Source organism: Sceloporus undulatus, chromosome 6, assembly GCF_019175285.1.
Source record: "Sceloporus undulatus isolate JIND9_A2432 ecotype Alabama chromosome 6, SceUnd_v1.1, whole genome shotgun sequence".
NCBI classification, from domain to species: domain Eukaryota; kingdom Metazoa; phylum Chordata; class Lepidosauria; order Squamata; family Phrynosomatidae; genus Sceloporus; species Sceloporus undulatus.
In genome coordinates, this window is record NC_056527.1 from 71,659,827 (window position 1) to 71,679,795 (window position 19,969).

Here is a 19,969-nt window from a genome sequence, read left to right on the forward strand (position 1 = left end):
CTTGACTTTGACCTTTTTGCACACAGCCCAGTCAAGGTAACTATTACAGCCCTCTACTCTGAACTCTGGGCAAAAAAGGTTATTTTGCAACTTTGGTGCACACAAAACATTATGGAATACCTTTTTTAAACCTGGGATTAATACAGACCCTTGTACCTCTACACAGTCAGATTCACCATTTGCAAATACCACAGTGTCCACTGGTGCTGACTTAGGGTGCTGTAATTTTTCCCTATTAGGGGTCATGTGGTAAGAATACCCACTGTCCAAAATCCAAACAGACTGGTCTTCCTTCTCAGTTACAACTCCTTCCACAGCAGTAGCAAACCCCCTCCCACCGAGAGGCTTATCTTTCCTTTTCTTTGTGAGTTTTGTCCTTTCTTTGCTGCAGAGACTTTTGGACAGTTCTTCATCAAATGCCCGGTCTCCCCACAGGAAAAACATCTCTGTATCCTGCAGACAGCAGCACTCCCCTCCTCGGGAAGGACATAGGTTGGTTGGTTTGTTGTCACACCCTTGAAGCTCTCCTCAGAGTCTCTCCTCTGTACTTCTTCCAGTATTCTGGATGCCACAAGGTCCACAGTTAAATCAGCTTTGGCTACTCCCTGGAGATTGTACATCAAAAACTCCCAGTTTCTGCTTAAACTACTAAGTAGTATATGAGCCTTCTGGGTTTCCTCAATCTGGATGCCACGCTCGCTGCACTCTGCGAAGTTTTCTTGCATCTTTTTAAAGTGTACAATTGAGAGGGACATAAATATGGCTGAACTTATGCTTTCTTGCTTTCTGCTTCTGTACATGGCTTTGCAAAAGAATCAGTGGTTACAGTAGACTCATAGAATGAGCTACAGAGTAAAAGTGCATGGGCTATGATGGCCCCTACCTTTTGTTCCTGTGTATGTCCACCGTACACACTCACACCGCACACATGCACCCCTCCCTTCACCAGAGCTTTGAGAATACAATGCTCTCCCTTTGCTGTGGCCTTGAAGGGAACAGGATCATCCTAGCTAGTATCTCTTTGCATTCCAGACTCCTAGGAAATGTAATAGCAAATGTAATAGCAAATGTAGAGCCAATAAGAAAATACGTGACCATTGCGTGGACAGTAAATGCAATCAATTATTTGTTGTTTAGACAATAGCCAATTAACTGCCTGTTGTATAATCATCTGTGTTCTAAATAGTCAATTAAGCTAATGCTATGTAAACAATGAACTGTGTTTTACTATAAAAACTTTTGGAAATGGCTATTGGGCGTGGCAGCAATTTTATCACCATCTGCTGGTGTGCTATCGTCTTGGCCAATCAATAAAGTGCGTATTGCCTATGGACATTTTGGGTTCTCGTGTCGTCACTCAAGAACATTTCTTTCAAATGAACATGTTGGGAATGTTTCCCTAACACAATCACGGATTCGTTTTCCTGTTGTTTACAACAATATAGCCTTCTGCTGCACAGCATTTTAGACAAGGCTCCAGCTGGTTGGTTAATAGCCTCAAGAGCTTTCCAAGCTTCAAACACTGACCTCTTATTTCTAATATGATTTAGCTGGCTTGGCTCTATAGCTAAAACAATTGTTGCTCTAGCTTTTTCATCACCAGCTAGCTGGTCTTCATCAGTAGGATCTGGCTGTTTCTTTACATAGTCCCATAAGTCTTGCTTTACCAGTAAAGCTTGCATATAAATTTTCCATGAAGCATAATTCTTCTTGGACAGTTTCTCAAACTTGACAGCGGCTTCCATGTTTGCACTGAGTCTGCGACTTAAACATCTGCAAATGAACACACCGATACTGATAACAGTCTGTGGAGGCTGCCAAACAATAATAACCTTCCAAAAACAAACTGATAACGACAGAGTCCGTGACCAGACAGCACTTAATACACTCCTCTTCAGGACTTTTCTCTTCAGCCCTCTAGTAATCCAAACACAGATCTCCCACAGCTTCTTTAGAATTGTCCATGCGGCTACTGGGCCCATAACCCTTGTTAGGGTGTGGAAAGACACGCTGTGTCCACCACGACCACCTACAGAGTTGAACCATGTCGACAGGATGCCAGTGAGAAGGAATCTGAAGAGATGTCTGCAAAGGTATTCAGGTCAAGAAGGAAAAATATTCCTTCACCACTGCAAACGGCCTTAAGCTCCCGGCTTGAGAAATAATGACAAGAGCACTTCAAGCCTTCACTCTACAAGAGGGCTTTAATAAATAAGTTACTTTGCCAACCAAACAACCATAACAACAAAACAGAGAGGCAGTTACTCTAACACTAACTGTCATAACTGACACTCGCTCAGAAGGACTGACAGCATCAACATTCCATAATTCAAGTGTCAACTGTCAACTGCCACTGAAACTGTAATAGGTTCTACTACAGCTCTATCTTGTGGTCACATACATGTCATTTCCTAACATCCCCACCTCTCCCAGTGGATCGAAGCGGGGTTACAGACTAAATAACAGCACACAGTGCTTACATAAAAATTCAATTAAAAGCAGCTAAAACAATAAAATATCCAACATCAGACAATAGCATCAACAAGCAAGACAGGATCATACACAGACAGGGGCATATCATTCATATCATATCAGGGGGGTATTTATATCAGGTGGGGCATACTCGGCTAAAAAGCTCGGTTTTAACTGCTTTTCTAAATGTTTCTAGTGAGGCTGCCAAGCGGATCTCCTCAGGAAGACTATTCCAAAGTCTCGGAGCCGTTGATGACAATGCTCTTTGTGAATTAGCAACATATTTAAAGGTTGCTATTTCCAATAGGTTCTTACCCAATGTTCTAAGAGTGTGGGGCAGATTATATAGGGAGATGCGGTCCCGTAAGTAACTTGGACCCAAGCCATGTAGGGCTTTATAGGTAATAACCAACACCTTGTCCTGTGCCCGGAAGCAAATAGGGAGCCAGTGAAGATCTTTTAAGATAGGTGTAATATGGTCGAACCTTGATGAACCGGTGACCAATCTGGCTGCCATATTTTGCACTAACTGAAGCTTCCAAGCTTGGCACAAGGGTAGCCCCATGTAAAGCGCATTACAGAAAACTAGACGAGAGGTTACCAGAGCATGTATCACCGTTTCAAGGTCCCTTCGGTCTAGGTAGGGTCTCATTTGGTGTATCAACCAAAGTTGATAGCAAGCACTTCTGGCCATCGCATCTACCTGAGATGTCAATTGCAGGGACGAGTCCAGAAGTACTCCTAAACTGCGAACTTCGTCCTTCAGGGGAAGTGTGATCCCGTCCAGGACAGGTTGGCAAATTTCCTTCCTTAGACCCGAAGAACCTATCACAAGTACTTCCATTTTCTCTGGATTCAGTCTGAGTTTGTTTTCCCTCATCCAGCCCATTACTGACTCCAGGCAGGCATTCAGAGGAGAGATACTATCCTTAGTCCCTGTATCAGTTGGAGACATAGCGAAACATATTTGGGTGTCATCAGCGTACTGATAACACCATGCCCCATGTCTCCGGATGATCTCTTCCAGCGGTTTCATGTAAATATTGAACAGCATGGGGGACAGAATAGCTCCTTGAGGGACACCAGATGTCAGTTCCCTCTTAGAGGAGCAAGTGTCCCCCAGCTTCACCATCTGGAATCTGCCTGAGAGGTAGGATCGGAACCCCTGGAGCGCAGTTCCCCCAATACCCAGTTCCCTCAGGCGCTCCAGAAGGATACCGTGGTCAATGGTATCAAAAGTTGCTGAGATGTCCAAGAGCACCAGCAAGGTCACACAATTTGAGCTTATATACACTTTTGCCATGTGGCAGTCTAGCTCAGCCCCTTCCTGTACAATTTCCTGTGCTACTTGGATTATTGTCCACCATTCCAGATGACACAGCATATTTACGTAAGTGCTACGTGCTCTCTGGCACACTCTGTGACCTTGGACAATCACCGGCTGTCTGGAGCCACAGCTGCAACCAATTCCTGGTTAAGAGCAGTGAGTGTCCATTAGCTTCTCTGCCACATCAGAACATTTTCCATGCTGCTCCATACCTCAACAAACACTGTACCCATCTTCAAAAAAAAAAGGGGGGAGGGGGATCCCAACAATTATAGTAATGTTAGTCTGACATCACTACCAGGAAAGATTCTAGAGCAGATCATTAAACAGAGAGTCTGTGAACATTTAGATGGCAATTCCATAACCACAAAAAGTCAACATGGATTTCAGAGAAATAAGTCATGCCAGACAAATCTGATTTCTTTCTTTGATAAAATTACCAGCTTGGTAGATGAATGGAATGCTGTGGATATAGTATATCTTGATTTCAGTTAGGCCTTTGACAAGGTTTCCCATGACATTCTTGCAAACAGGCTTGTAAAATGTAGGCTAGACAAGGCAACTGTTACATGGATTTGTAATTGGTTGACTGGCTGAACCCAAAGGGTGCACAACAATGGGTCCTTTTCATCCAGGAGAGAAGTGACCAGTGGGATTCCACAGGGCTCTGTCCTGGGGACAGTGTTATTCAACATCTTTATCAATGACTTGGATGAAAGAATTGGTGACATACTTATCAAATTTGCAGATGACACCAAATTAGGAGGAGTAGCTAATAACCCAGGGGACAGGATCAAAATTCAAAATGACTTGAATGGACTAGAAAACTGACCCAAAGCTAACAAAATGAAATTCAACACGGAGAAATGTAAGGTACTGCACTTAGGGCAGAAAAATAAAATGCACAGATATAGGATAGGGGACGCCTGGCTGAACGAGACTACATGTGAAAGGGATCTAGGAATCCAAGTAGATCACAAGTTGAACATGAGTCAACAGTGTCATGTGGCAGCTAAAAAGGCTGATGCAATTTTAGGCTGCATCAATAAAAGTATAGTGTTTAGATCAAGAGAAGTAATAGTGCCACTATATTCTGCTTTGGTCAGGCCCCACCTGCAATATGTGTTCAGTTCTGGGCACCACAGTTCAAAATGTTGTGAACCGCTTTGATCTGGAGGAAAAGCGGTATACAAATAAAAATATTATTATTATTATTATTATTATTATTATTATTAAAAAGGACATTGAGAAACTGGAGCGTGTCCAAAAGAGGGTGACTAAAATGGTGAAGGGTCTGGAAACCATGTCCTACAAGGAACGACTTAGTTTGCTGGGGATGGTTAGCCTAGAGAACAGAAAGTTAAGAGGTGATATGCTAGCCCTGTTTAAATATTTGAAGGGATGTCATATTGAGGAGGGAGTTAGCTTGTTTTCTGCTGCTCCAGAGAACAGGTTCTGGAACAATGGATGCAAGCTCCAGGAAAAGAGATTCCACCTCAACATTAAGAGGAACCTCCTGACAGTAAGGGCTCTTCGACAGTGGAACGCACTCTCTCGAAGTGTGGTGGAGTCTCCTTCCTTGGAAGTTGTTGTTATTATTATTATTATTATTATTATTATTATTATTATTATTATTATTAAACTTTATTTCTAAAGCGCTGTAATTATACACAGCGCTGTACAAAGTCAGAAAAATTAAGGAATATATAAAAGCCTGCTCGAGGCATACACTCTAAAAGCAATAACAATTAGATAGAGGAATAGATAAAATTACAATGTAGGAAAGAAAAGACAAATTAAAAAACATCAGATATAAAAGCAAATCACATCAAACATTATCAGACAGCCAGATGACAATCACAAATTCCCTGTGAATGCTTCCCTAAACAATATGGTTTTCAGCTCAGCCTTAAAACTGGTTAGGGAAGTGATGAGCCGTGCATGCAGAGGAAGAAGGTTCCATGAATGAGGGGCAGCAAGAGAGAAGGGACAGATCCGGGACGGGGCAGAGAAAATCCTGGAAGTCTTTACACAGATGGCCATCTGTCAAGGTTGCTTTGACTCCATGTCAGGGGGTTGGACTGAATGGCCCTTGTGGTCTCTTCCAACTCTACAATTCTATTATTCTATGAATTCTGAATATTCAGTCAGTCAGTCAATCAATTTTATTAATGCTTAAGCCAAAGGCCATTCTCATGATTAATATGTAAAACCGGTGACAAAAATTCGATATTATAAAATGCTCCATCAAATCACTAACATCCGGATTTTCTACATTAAACATAATAAAATTCCAAATAATTAACTAAAACAACATTAAAAACAACTTCAAAAATTAGATAAGATCATCCCCATGGCAATCAACTGCAATGTCCGCTATAACTCTTGTCCGAATTTTGATTGCTGCTAAGGCAAACAATGAAACCTTATAAGTTACCTTAGAATCTATATCAGACAAGAGATAAAATATCTTTTCAGAGGTAGTATTGGGCTATAAATTGGACAAAATAGATCCCATAAATTTACTTCTTGGCTCAATATATAGTGAGCAAAAAAGCAGATAATGAGGCAAATCCTCGATTTCTGATGCCCCACAGATACATAAATGGGAATGCTTAGGTGTGTGTGAATATCTGCCATCAATCATGGCTGAGGGCATTATTTGAAAATGGAGAGTTGTAAAAGCCTGCCTAAGCTTTGGGAATGTAAGCTTCTCTAGGTAAGCAGCCATCTGATGGTCCAGTTTGTATAATGTAAACCATTTGGAAAATTGTGAATTGTTAATAGCCTGCCTATCCAGATACACACCCTGGTTAAAAATGTATTCACGAAGCTTCTCTCTTGAATTCCAGATAAAAGGGTTTTCAATTAGAGCGGGATATGATTCAAGCAACCTATGGTATCTTAATCTCCAAACTTTGCAGCTTGGTAAATGTTGGAAACATAACCTAGGAAAAACCTTAAGTGGAGAATCTTTTACAGATCTCCAGTAATTAAATAAAATGAAATAAATATGAGCTCTGATGGAAGGGAAGTCAACCTCTGCCTGAACCAAAGCTGCAAGTGTGCCAGGTGGAAGTATAAGCAAATTCTTGGAAAATGTATTCTGGATGGCCTCCAGTTTGACCAATTGGGAATCATCCCATTCCCACACAGCAGCGTCATAAAGGATCTGGGCTATAACTTTACTCTGGAATATTTTTAGAGCTGGTGCGACCAGATGACCCCCTGCCTGGTTCTAGAATCTAAGGATTGCTCCAATAGATCTCACAGCCACTGCTCTATTAGCTTCTAAGTGGGACTTCCAGGAGAGGTTTTCTGTTAAGTAAATGCCAAGATACTTAAATTCTCAGCATTGTTCGATCTAATGACCATTAATAGAGCAACGAAAATCAAAGTGTCTTTTCCCAAACACCATCACCTTTATTTTATTGTAAATGATAGCAAGCTTTTCTTTAGAACAAAATACCTCAAGCTTGGAGATTAGCCTTCTCAAACCTATACGTGTGAGTGAAATTAAAACCATATCATACACATATAATAGAATAGATATCTTTTTTGACCCGAGTGTGGGTGGAAAAAATTCTGGGCCAGAAAGTGCTGGAATGATGTCATTCAAATATAAATTAAAAAGTGATGGTGCCAAAAGGAATCCTTGTTTAACTCCTTTATTTGTGGGGATAGGATCAGTTAGTGAACCAGAGATACCAGCTCTTATCCTTGCTGTTGTATTGGTATAAAGTTCCTTGATTAGAAACAATAAACGGTTATCTATATTAATATTTGCCAGTTTGTACCATAACAAATTTCTATCAATTGAATCAAAGCTGCTACTAAATCAATAAAAGCGACAAATAGATGTTTTGTGCTAAAAAATAAAGAGCCAGACAATGGTCAATAGTACTCTGGCCTTCCCTGAATCCAGCTTGTTCAGGGTGAATGATCTTATTGCTAGATTCCCATTCCTCCAAACTATTTAACAGGTATTTACTATATAGCTTAGAATCAACATCCAAAAGGCTTATAGGCCGATAATTGTTGGGATCTTGCTTATCACCCTTCTTGTATAGGGGACAACTACACTCTGTTTCCAGCCTACTGGAGTTATCAAATTCTGAATATTTGTATCCCATACTATGCACATCACTTATATTCTGTTGTTTTGTTTGTGATATAGGTTCTTAAATGGGAATAAGGAATATAGTATTACTGGATCCAGCTAGTATAAATATAAATATAAATCTTTTGGTTGACAAGTCTTGTCAGCCTCTCTGTCACATCATGGATCTTTGCCCCAGGGAGACACTGTTGTTTGCCCCAGGGAGCACAACTCCTGAGACATCTTGTCAGGCCCACAAACCACTGTTTCAGTACCTCTCAGCAAGGAGTCCCCCACCATGACCACACGCCTCCTCTGAGGCTTAGTATCAGCTGTTCCCTTTGGTGGTACTCCCAGGATCCCCTGCTCTGTCCCTGAAGTCTGTCCATGGTGCTCTTCCTCATCATCTCTGATAACAGAGAGAGGTTCAAATTGATTCTGTAGCTGCAAACTCCCAGAACGTTCCCTGGTTTCCCTAGTTCTGTGTGTGACTTTCCTCCAACTGTAGTATGGGAAGTGACCTCCTCCTCCTCAGCAACTTTCTCTGCGTGTTTCCCATCCAGGACCATCTGGTCCGTTCTGTTTAGGAAAACCTCTTGCTCCCTATGATGCTGAAGTGTAGCTACCTGGGCCTCCAGTTGCTGTACTTTCGCTTCTAAGAGATCCACCAACTTGCACTTAGGCAAGAATACAAACATTGCACAAGTGTTGCAGGTGACTGCAGCAGGGCCTTCAGTGTCCATACTGAAAAGTCTTAAGGAGGCATTGAACAAGACTGTGAGCTTCCCCTGCTAAATAACAGTATAAAGAACCCCTACTAGCTTGGCCTTTGTCCCCAAACTCTATTAGCGAGCTCATTCAACTGGGGCTCTAGTTATGTACAATGCTCCTGGCTATTAGCTCCTTCCAGAGACAAGTCTCTGACTCACTTCCTCTAAGCAAAAGTTCTCACAAGCCCCTTAAGGAAAAAGGGAAAAGAAAATGTGGAAAATTAAAGGAGAACCCCTCTAACAATGTTCACAGGTCAGCTTCTCTTCCCTTCTCCAAAAGCTCCTTGACTATATAAGAAAAATTAAAAATCCGTGCCCCATTAGGCACGCACCTCTCCCAGCCTTCTGTAGAATTAGGCTTTTAGCTTCTCTCACAGCAGTAGCCCAAAGTTTAAAAGTTTAGATCTCACCCCAGCCCAAGGACAAAGAAGACCAGCCTTCCCTCCTTGGAGAAATGAACTAGAAATGAAGGAGCAGGATGCAGGGGGCCAGAGGGGGGGTGAGATCAGGGTGGATGAGGAGAATAAAGGAGCAGGATGCAGGGGGCTGGAGGGTGAGATCAGGGTGGTGGAGGAGGATGAATGAGCAGGATGCAGGGGATCGAGGGAGGAGATCAGGGTGGTGGAGGAGAAGGAGGATGAAGGAGCAGGACGCAGGAGGCAAGGGGGGCGAGATATGGGTGTTGGGGGAGGAGGATGAAGGAGCAGGATACAGGAGGACAGGGGGGGGGCGAGATTGGGGGGGTGGAGGAGGAGGACGAAGGAACAGGACGCAGGGGGCTGGGGGGTGAGATCGGGGTGGAGGAGGAGGATGAAGGAGCAGGACGTGGGGGGCAGGGGGCGAGATTGCGGTGGTGGAGGAGGATGAAGGAACAGGACGCAGGGGGCCGAGGGGGCGAGGGGGGGATCTTCCACACCAAGTGAGCTTGGAAACAATTTTTGTGAATTTGCTTGTTACTAAATTCATCTACATCAGGAGTCACTTTTGATTGACCTTGGATCTGGCTCAAAATGACCTCCCCATAGAAAGCAATTCACATTATAATGTGAATTCGCATGGTTGGACCCGGAGTGACTTTGGATTGGAGTTGCAAAAACCGCCGTTTGATATGGTCCACTGCTGATAAAAGACAAAGCAAGGCAAAAACCCAGCCATTTCAACTCTATCCTGAACTATCCTGAGGAAAGGATAAAAGAGAAGGATAAAAGAAGTCTACCCTTTCCTCCAGGTGTTGGGACAATAGCTTCCTGTCCCCACCCCTCCCCCCAAAATGATGATCTGATCTGGCATCTTCTGTAGCATTGTAATATATGCTGGCAGCATGCATCACACTAGCAATCATCAAAGTATAGGTACTCCACATGACCACTTCAGTCGCCCGTGGAGTTGGGGCAATCATACTTGTAATGGAATCTTGGATAGAAATGGTAAGTAAGCATTTATTTATTTTTAATTTTTATTAATCTTTATTAATTATTTACACAATTAAAAAGAAGGATAACCAAATTTTGCAACTTATACTTAAGCATCTCTTAAGCTAAACCCTTCTATACCCTCCCCTTTCCCCTCATAAACTTAAGTGTCTGTTGCCTGTCTTAGCTATTTTATCTCTCTTCCCCAATAAGTTTACATTTATCTCCTTTGTATCACTGTTATTACCACCTCTTTTGCTTATTTGTCTAAAATTGTACACTTCCCGATCTCGTATCACTCATATGATCAAGGCGGATTATTTCTATCCCTCCTTTCTATTTTCACTTTCAGCTTATACCTTTGTTACTCTATTACGTCATTACGTTAGCTTTTTAGCTTTCCCTTTATATATAATTCTCTCAATTTTAACCAAACTGAATCATCCTCATCTCTTGTATCCTCTTTAAGCCTCCTAGTCAACGAGTCCATTTCAAGCATTTCTAAACTTTTTTCCATCCAGTCTTCAATTTCTGGTATCATTTCCTTTCTCTAGCATTTTGCAAGTGTAATTCTGGCAGATGTAATAAGATACAACAATGGTTTAATTTTCTTTCTCGCTTCTTTGTTTTCTACTATATTTAACAAATACAATTCCGGTGACATCTGTAATTCTAATTGCGTTAATAATAATAATAATATGTTTTATTTGTATACCGCTTTTCCTATGATCAAGGCGGTTTACAGTATACATATGCATATACATTATTCTTTTATGTACTTTTGTCCAATATTTATATACTTTGGGGCAAGTCCACCACATATGATATAAACTTCCCACTTCCTTCCCACATTTCCAACAATTACTTTTTTTGTTTTTGTAAATTTTTGCCAATCTGTTTGGAGTTAGATACCACCTATATAGCATTTTGTAAAAATTTTCTTTGATATCTGCACATAACGTAAATTTTAAATCTTGACCCCATGCTCTTTCCCATGATTCTAATTGGATATCTTTACCAATGTTTTGTGCCCATTGTATCGTATGATGTTTTATCTGTTCTTGTTCTAATTCTAATTTTAATAAAAGATTATAAAATTTGGAGATTTTCTTTTTCCCTTTGTCCAATATAATCAAATCTAGTTCTGTTTTTTTAGCTGTTATTCCAAATTGTCTTTCATCTGTTTTAAATCTTTCTGACAATTGATAGTATAAATACCAGTTTACATTCCATCCTTCATCGTTCAATTCCTCTCTTGTTTTTATAGTTAATTTTCCGTCTACCATTTTCAATATATCTTTGTATTTTAACCAATCTTTTCCTTATAATTTGTCTCTTTTTAAAATTGCCTCGTGTGGCGATGCCCAATCCGGTAGTGCTCTATATATTTTCTCTTTATATAATTTCCAAACCTGCCATAATGTTTTTCTCACAATGTGTTCTTTAAATTCTTTATTTAATTCTACTTTATCCCACCATAAATACGTGTGCCACCCGTACCTTAAATTGAAGCCTTCCAAATTCAACAATCCCTCATCTTTTAGTTCTATCCAACTATTTACCCATTCCAAGCAACATGCATGAAAATACAGTTTTAAATTTGGAATCCCTAGACCTCCTCGTTCCTTAGCATCTGTCATTACTATCCATTTTATTCTTGCCTTCCTCCTTGCCCAAATGAACCTCTTCAAATCTTTTTCCCATATTGTGAAAATCTTTTTATTATATATTATTGGTAGGTTTTGAAACAAAAATAGAATTTTAGGTAATATACACATTTTTATTAAAGCTAATTTCCCCAATAATGATAGTTGTAACCTATTCCATTTCTCCATATTTTTTAAAATTTCTTGCCATCCTTGTTTATAATTATTATCAAATAATTCATTTTTTTTTCATGATATATATCCCTAAATATTTAACTTTTTTTTGGATCTTAATTCCTATCTTTCCTTGTAAGGTCTCCTGGTTCTTTTTTGTTATGTTACATACAATCATCGCTGATTTTTCTTTGTTTATTTTTAATCCTGCAAGTTCTCCAAATTCATCTATTACTCCCAGAACTCTAGGTATATTCTCTAGGGGGTTTTCCGCTACCAACATCATATCATCTGCATATGCTCTAATCTTTATCTCTTTTCCTTTATATTTAAATCCTTTTATTGTATTGTTTACTCTAATTTCATTACATAATATTTCTAAACATATAATGAATAATAACGGTGATAATGGACATCCCTGTCTGGTACTCTTCTTTATTTCACATTTTTTTGTCTTAATACCATTAACTAAAATTTTTGCTGATTGTTCTTTATAGATTTCTGTTATCCAATTTACTATATTATCTCCTAGGTCTAATTTTTTAATTAATTTTAACATAAATCCCCAATTCAAATTATCAAATGCTTTCTCTGCATCTAAAAATAATATAGCCACCTCTTTACTTGGATTTTTTTTCATAGTATTCAATTAAATCTATTATAATCCTTATATTTTGTTTAGCCTGTCTATTTGGGAGAAATCCACACTGATCTTCATTTATCCAATCTTTTAATATTATTTTTAATCTTTCTGCCAAAATTGATGTAAATAATTTATAATCTGTGTTCAATAGTGATATTGGTCTATAGCTTTGTGGTGAATTTAAATCTTTTCCTTCTTTTCATATAAGGGTTATATTAGCTTCCTTCCATGTATCGGGAATCCCTTCCTTCAAAATATTATTATATACTTTTTCTAAATGTTCAATTAAATCTTCCTCGAATATTTTGTAAAAATTTAAAGTGAACCCGTCCGGCCCCGGGGCTTTCCCTTTTTTGCCTTTCCTTATCACCTCTTTTATTTCTTCTTTCGTTATTTCTGTCCTTGATTTTTTCATCTATTTTTATTTTATCTATTTTTCCCAAATAATTTTCCATTTTATTCTTCTTTGTTTTAGTGTTTACATTTTCTTCATACAAATTCTTATAATAGCTATAAATTATTTCTCTAATTTTAGATTGTTCTGTAATCATTTTTTGATTCTCCCATATTCCTACTATTTGTCTCTCTTCCTTCATTTTCTTGACTCTGTATGCTAGAAATTTACCTGCCTTATTTTCATGTTCAAAAAATCTCTGTTTTGCAAATTTCAACTTTTTTATTAACTCGTCTGCCGCCTGTATTTTTAATTGGTTTCTTAATGTTTTTATTTCTCTTTCAATCTTTTTACAATTAGGTTTTTTAATTTTTTAATTTTCTTTTTTTTTTTTTGTATTTTCTCTGATATTATTCTAATTTCTTCCTTTCTCGATCTATTTCTTTCTGCTTTCTTTTTTATCAAATATCCTCTAATTACCGCTTTGGCTGTATCCCAAATTATTTTCATCTTTGTATCTTTCTCTGTGTTTTCTTTGAAAAAATTTTTTATATGTTCTCTTAATTCTTTTTCAATTTTTTTGTCCTTTAACATCGTATCATCAAGTCTCCATCTGAAATCTATTTCCCTTTGTAAAAACCCCAAACAAATTTGATTGTGATCCGAATTTTTATTTACTCTAATTTTTGCTTCTTTAATACTTTCTAAAAATTCTTTCGAAATTATAAACATGTTGATTCTTGAGGCCGAATTGTGTGGGTGTGAGAAGAAAGTGTATTCTTTGCTATTTCCATTTTTGTATCTCCATGCATCTACCAGTGAAATAGTGTCCATCAAGTCAAAAAAACTATTAGGTAATTTCTCTTGTTTGTCCTTTATTTTCTTTACAGATTTCCTGTCAATTTGCGGATCTAATACCCTGTTCCAATCGCCCATTAATATATATGATTCATAATTTAGCTTTTGTATCTTTTTATGCAAATTTTTATAAAATTTAGTTTTATTCTCTGTAGGTCCATACACACTCAGTACCAATGTCTTCTTTCCCTTAACTACCAAGAAATGGTAAGTAAGCATTTAATGTTGCCTTTCTGCTTGACAGTCTTACCTGGATAGAGGCTGCCTGAGAGGTTCATGGTTTGCAAATAGTTGTGGCAGCGCTCCTTATGTTCTTCCAAAGAGCTGCGCTGCTTATAGCTCCGGCCACAATATCCACATTTGTGGGGCTTTCCAACTGCAGTGGATGGAAATGGAAATTATTATATAAAATATATAGAAATTTGGGTTAACATATAACTGAATCAAATGATGGAGTGAAACAGATGTACACACTTAGAGTCAATTGTCTTTTTAAAAACAAACAATAGACACTTGTCTTTTCACTCTTGATGCAAGAGTTATGAAGAAAAGCAGCCTATTGTAGAGCAGCTTAATTAGTGAATTCTCTTCCAGAAAGAGCATGCCTGATCAGCAACAAAATGGAACCATTTCTGACACATTATTCTCAAAACTGGAAAAATTAATATTCACATAAATCCAAACAAATTGTTTGAAAATACTCATTTTGTGGTCTTGACACAACAACCTGTGATGTAGGATATGAATGTAGGATCAGAATGGACTTCTGATGCTGGAAAAGTCCTTAGTAGTAAATTTGTCAGACAGTGCTACTACTTTTTTACAGCACAAATTCCAGGAATCTTCATGGCTATCAGGCAAATTTAACAGAGCCTCCAGCCATAGAATCATAGAATCATAGAATAATAGAGATGGAAGAGACCACAAGGGCTAGCCAGTCCAACCCCCTGCCATGCAGGAAATCAAAATCAAAGCATCCCCGTCAGATGGCCACCCAGCCTCTGCTTAGAGACCTCCAAGGAGGGAGATTCCACTACACTCCGAGGGAGTGTGTTCCACTGTCGGACAGCCCTTACTGTCAGGACGTTCTTCCTAATGTTGAGGTGAAACCTCTTTTTCTGTAGCTTGCATCCATTGTTCCAGGTCCTAGTCTCTGGAGCAGCAGAAAACAAGCTTGCTCCCTCCGCAATCCCTTCAAATATTTAAACAGGGCTATCATATCACCTCTTAACCTTCTCTTTTCCAGGCTAAACATCCCCAGCTCCCTAAGTCGTTCCTCGTAAGGCATGGCTTACAGACCCTTCACCATTTTAGTCGCTCTCCTTTGGACATGCTCCATGTACAAACATGGCTCAGTTAACAAACTTGAGAAAGAAGCTCCCTTTAACAAAGTTTTTTTCATACCTGCCCAGACCCTCTTTCCATCTTGGTTCAATATCTAGCTGGAAGTTTATATACTAGACCAGTGATGGCAAACCTTTTCAGGTTCGCATGCCAGGGGGTGGTGCTTCTGACCCCTCAGGATGTGGCTTTGTGCTGGGGCAGGGCTTCTGGCCCAGGGCATGTGGCTTCCACCCTCCATGGGTGGAGCTCCCACCCTCTGGGTGGGGCTTCTCCCCCGCCCTTTTTCCGCCCCCCAGCTGTCTTTCAGAGATAGCTGAGAGTCAGGAAAGGCCCATGAGGGGGCAGAGCCATGGGCACGGCCCCAGTCCTACTCTTCCCGGAACTTTCTTTGCCCCAAAGGGCTCTCTGGAGCCCTTTGGGGCAAGGAAAGTCAAAAGGAGAAGAACAGGAATGGGCAGGCCTCCTGCCTCCCTCCCCACGGACCTTGCCTGCCCTCCAATTGGGGAAACTTGGAGGGCAGAAAGGGTAAGTGGGGAGGAAAGGGCTGGGCATGCCCCCTGCTTCCCTCCCCACGGACCTTTCTCTGCCTCCAGTTGTCTCTTCCGAGACAGTTGGAGGCCGGCAAAGGTGTCTGGGGAGGAGCAAGTGGCACGTGCTGGTCTCTCCTCCTCTCCCCGCCCTTTCCCCAGCCTCTAGCTCTCTTGAAGAGGCAGCTGAAGGTTGGGAGAAGGCTGCAAGGGGGATCCAGAGGCACGCTCCTCTGGCTCCTTGTCCAGTGTGCCCTTTTCTGTCTTCCAGCTGTCTCGGAGACAGCTGGAGGCCAGGAAAAGGCAGGGAGGAGGAGGAATGGGCACACGTGTGCCTGTTCCACCTTCTTCCTCGCCCTGTGCCCAAGGAAATGGCATCAAGTGTAGCACTGGTTCACCATCACTGCACTAGACTGTGGCAGCAGCATGTTTGCAGCAAACAATGCAACAAAGTATTACATGGGAAAGAGTGGAATTTGAGTCTAGCAGCTATCTATGCCTGCCTATAAAAGGCACGTAAACAACAGCTGAGTTCAGATTTCCTCACTGAGCATGTGTGAATTGAAAAATAGACAAAAGGGGAGAGCAGATAAGTCTCCTTCACCAGCTATCCCCAACAAGTTCAAAAAGCACATATCTATAAGTTTGACCAACAAAATGAAAATCATAAGAAAAGCAGAAGCTGGTGAAAGGAAACCACATCCCTGGATGCATTTTTGAAGAAGCCTTCTACTAGTCTCTAGAAAATGCTTCAAATGTTGTTTTTTATTTATGCAAGGCTTACCTGACTTGGTTGTTTCATTTCATATGTGTATATTGTTAGTTTTGAATAAAAAGTCTGCTGAGAAGCATGTTTTTTGTGGTGTAGGAACGTATTCCTATTTAATCCATGTTATTTCTGCCTCTGATACCAAATTTTCTATTATAGAAGCAATGTCCAGAAACATATCTACTTCATTAATTCAGGTATACCTGCATATATACAGTAGAGCATATTCATTGCTTAAATTTAGGTCTAATTTTACTGTTTCTGAACTCATGGAGCTTGAGGTCTTTGTACATTCCATTAGTGATTATTATTTCCATTCTTTTAAATTCTACAGCAAACTATTTTTTATCTCTTCTTTTTGCATTTTACTTCCTAGAATGTGAATGTGAATGGGCTTGAATTTACTATTTTGTTCATGAATCAGGACCTATAACTCACCAGAAAGAACACAGCCTGTCAGCATGTATTGTGCCTACTACATGCCTGACAATTCCCTTGCTTCTACAATCCCAGATAATCTGTGGTGGATGGAACTCAACCTAATGGTTCACAAGCAGTGAAGGTCTAATGGCAATAATAATTTCAGACCTCTAAAACTGATAGTATGTCATATTCCCTCAAGAAAAGGGTAAAAGAAACTGGAAGGTTTCATTCTTTATCAGATTTGGCATTTGATTTCTGGCCAAACCAGGCAGTAAGCAATTTTCCCCTAATATTTTCTAATGTGGATACCTACCAGAATGGGTCCTCAGGTGGCCTGTAAGAGCATCTCTACGGCGACAAGCATAGTTACACAGGTGGCACTTGAATGGCTTTTCACCAGAATGTAACTTTATGTGGCGGAGAAGGTTGCCTTTTTGAGTAAAGGATGCCCCACACTGATTACACTGGAAGGGGCGTTCACCTACAGGGAGAACAAGCGGGAAAAATACGTGAGAACAGAACTCTTACATTATAGCGGGAGGGGGGAGGAGAGATTCAGCAAGAAAGTTGTTTTCCAGCAGACGCTCTATGACTTCCACCGGCTGCAGGTTTGATATAACATGAGCCTTTCAGACAAAACCTGCCAGTTCCTTAATGCTTCACTGGCTGGGTCAATTTGATCTGAAAATCTAATTTTTTTCCTAAATCAGAATGGCACATCACAATGCAAATTCAAACTCATTTAAATAAAGTGACTGCAACATTTTGTGTTGAAGAGCCACTCTTCCTGATCAGCAGTTTTGGAATAAACCAATATCCAATTTTGCATGTTGTGGCATTTGGTAGGTTTTTTTAATGTGGCTTTTTTCAAAGGGTCTTTAAAATATGCCACTGAAGCAGCAAAATAAAAGGGAAACTCATTAAAAATGCATTTCAGGATCACAAGTTCATTTCAGCGTTACATTCTTATATTTAAATGAAAGGCACTTCATTATAACAGTTATAATAACTTCTTTTCATTTACATTTTCCCTATATTTTCCCTTTCAATTTCTTCTCCATTACCTGGCTGTCCCTAAGCAGCCAAATCAGGAAAGAGAAAAGCGTGGGGGTTGGGTGAAGGGGGAAGACTAAAAAGAGAAGTTAAGACAGAGCACAGGAAACTGCATCTCTTCTACAGAAGTCCTGACCCTGCTTGTGGGCTGGGTATACTCACAAGATTTGTGCTAATATGCTTGTTTGTCTGGTTTTTCTGCTTTAGAAGAACAAATCCAACACAATTAGTGTAAATTAACACACTGTAATACGATCAGCAAAACTTATAGAAAGGGTTATTTTACTGTTATGGTTGTCTTTTGAGGGTTGTGGGTTACAGAAAGCAGCTCTTCACTTCTGGTGTGTGTCTCCTGAATCCTCCCAGTTCCTGCTAGAAAAAAGCATACCAGCACCAACAAAAGCACTGCGTGCTTTACTACCACTACGGGTGGGGGGGGGGGGGAGATTAAAGGAAATATTGTAGAATTGCTACCCAATCCCCCCCCCCCCCCAAAAAAAAATTCTGCTATTTTCTACAGCCAATTTTTGCCACCCTCCCTGATCACCATTCAAAAATAACCCTGCCTTGCCTTACATTACATTAAAATGTTATTAAATAGTTTTAAACCACATAAACTCTGAAAAGTGTATTCCCCGCAAGACAGAATCTTCAACATGAACATTTTAGAACAGAGACTTGTGTTAACATTTGTTTGAAATTAAAGTTACATCAAGATGGAAATAACTTAATTTCTAAACAGTGACAAATGACAGGATACTTTTGTTTTTGCTTTAATGCTATAATTTCCTTTTTTAAAAGAGAGATCTCTGTACAGCTTATGCTATGAGCAAAAAAACTGACGGGATGCAGCCAGGTTGTGGGATGCAGGCCAGAATTATAATTCACCACCAATTCTGTTGGGTGAGTGCAGCCTGGCTGCATCCCACGTCCCAAACACACTTTGAAGGCCACTTTTCAAAGCCAGGAGCTTTCTGACTTCGAAAAGCAGCCTACAAAGCATGCCTGGGACCCAGAATGCAGCTGAGCTGCACTCGCCCAGCGGAATCGGTGGCGAATTAGGTGCGATAATTCCCGCCTGTATCCCGCAACTCGGCTGCATCCCATTGGGGTACATTCGGGCTTTTTGTCCATGCAGTAAGCTCCTGTGTTAAAATGTATACAATGAGGACTTTAAACCTCTGTTTTACAAAAAGTAAAAATTAACCTTTTAAATTACTTTTTCTTTTAATTCCATGTATAAGGTCTAATTTCTAAACCATTCTTTTTTTTTCATTGAGATTATAGTGGCACTATACAAGACTGGATTTTTCAGCTGGCTAGAAAAAAATAACAATTAAGAAGTGCATTCAGCTACAGTTTGATGATCCTTATTATAATATTCACATTTCGAATCAACTGCAACTAATTCCAGTTTGAAGTTAGCCCTCCTCATAGTACAAAAGCCCAAAGACTGCTTTGAAGCAAGAGGTCCAAAACACACTGCAGAAATAATGAAGCAAGAGGTCCAAAACACACTGCAGAAATAATTCAGTTTGAGACTGCTTTTCTGAGGGAGAGAGGGGTGGGCCAATCCCATCAGGCCTCCCCAAAGGAACTGAGCCCTTCCCAGAAGGCATCTGGCTCCATCCTCCACTCCCTTCCCCTTTTGTGTCATGTCTTCTTAGATTGTAAACCTGAGGGCAGGGAACCGTCTAATTAAAAGATTGTATGTACAGTGCTGTGTAAATTTACAGCGCTATATAAAGCTTAATAATAATAATAATAACAACAACTGCCCTGGCTCAATGCTAGGGAATTCTGGGAACTGTAGTTTTGTGAGACAATTAGGCTTCTCTGTCAGAGAGCTCTGGTGCCCCAGTAAACTACAGTTCCCAGAATTCCATAGCATTGAGCCATGCCAGTTGAGGGAGTGGGAATCTGGAGTCTAGTGTACTTTTATCTACCATTTCTGTGCTTTTGATTTTATTGTTTCTCTTTTTTATATGTTGTTACCTACCTTGATCCAACACAGGGAGAGGTGGGTTATAAATAATAATAATAATAATAATAATAATA

At 39.9% G+C, this 19,969-nt stretch overlaps 1 protein-coding gene across 2 annotated transcripts in view; it reads right to left on the bottom strand.

The window, feature by feature from the left end:
• The window catches only part of IKZF1 (IKAROS family zinc finger 1), a 150,492-nt gene that overhangs the window by 20,218 nt on the left and 110,305 nt on the right, over nt 1-19,969 (bottom strand). For both annotated transcript variants that reach the window (XM_042476757.1, XM_042476758.1), the window contains 2 exons: nt 17,172-17,339; nt 14,046-14,171 (listed from right to left, as the gene is read on the bottom strand). In XM_042476757.1, coding sequence (XP_042332691.1) covers nt 14,046-14,171; nt 17,172-17,339 — 294 coding nt within the window. The remainder of the gene's footprint in view (nt 1-14,045; nt 14,172-17,171; nt 17,340-19,969) is intronic.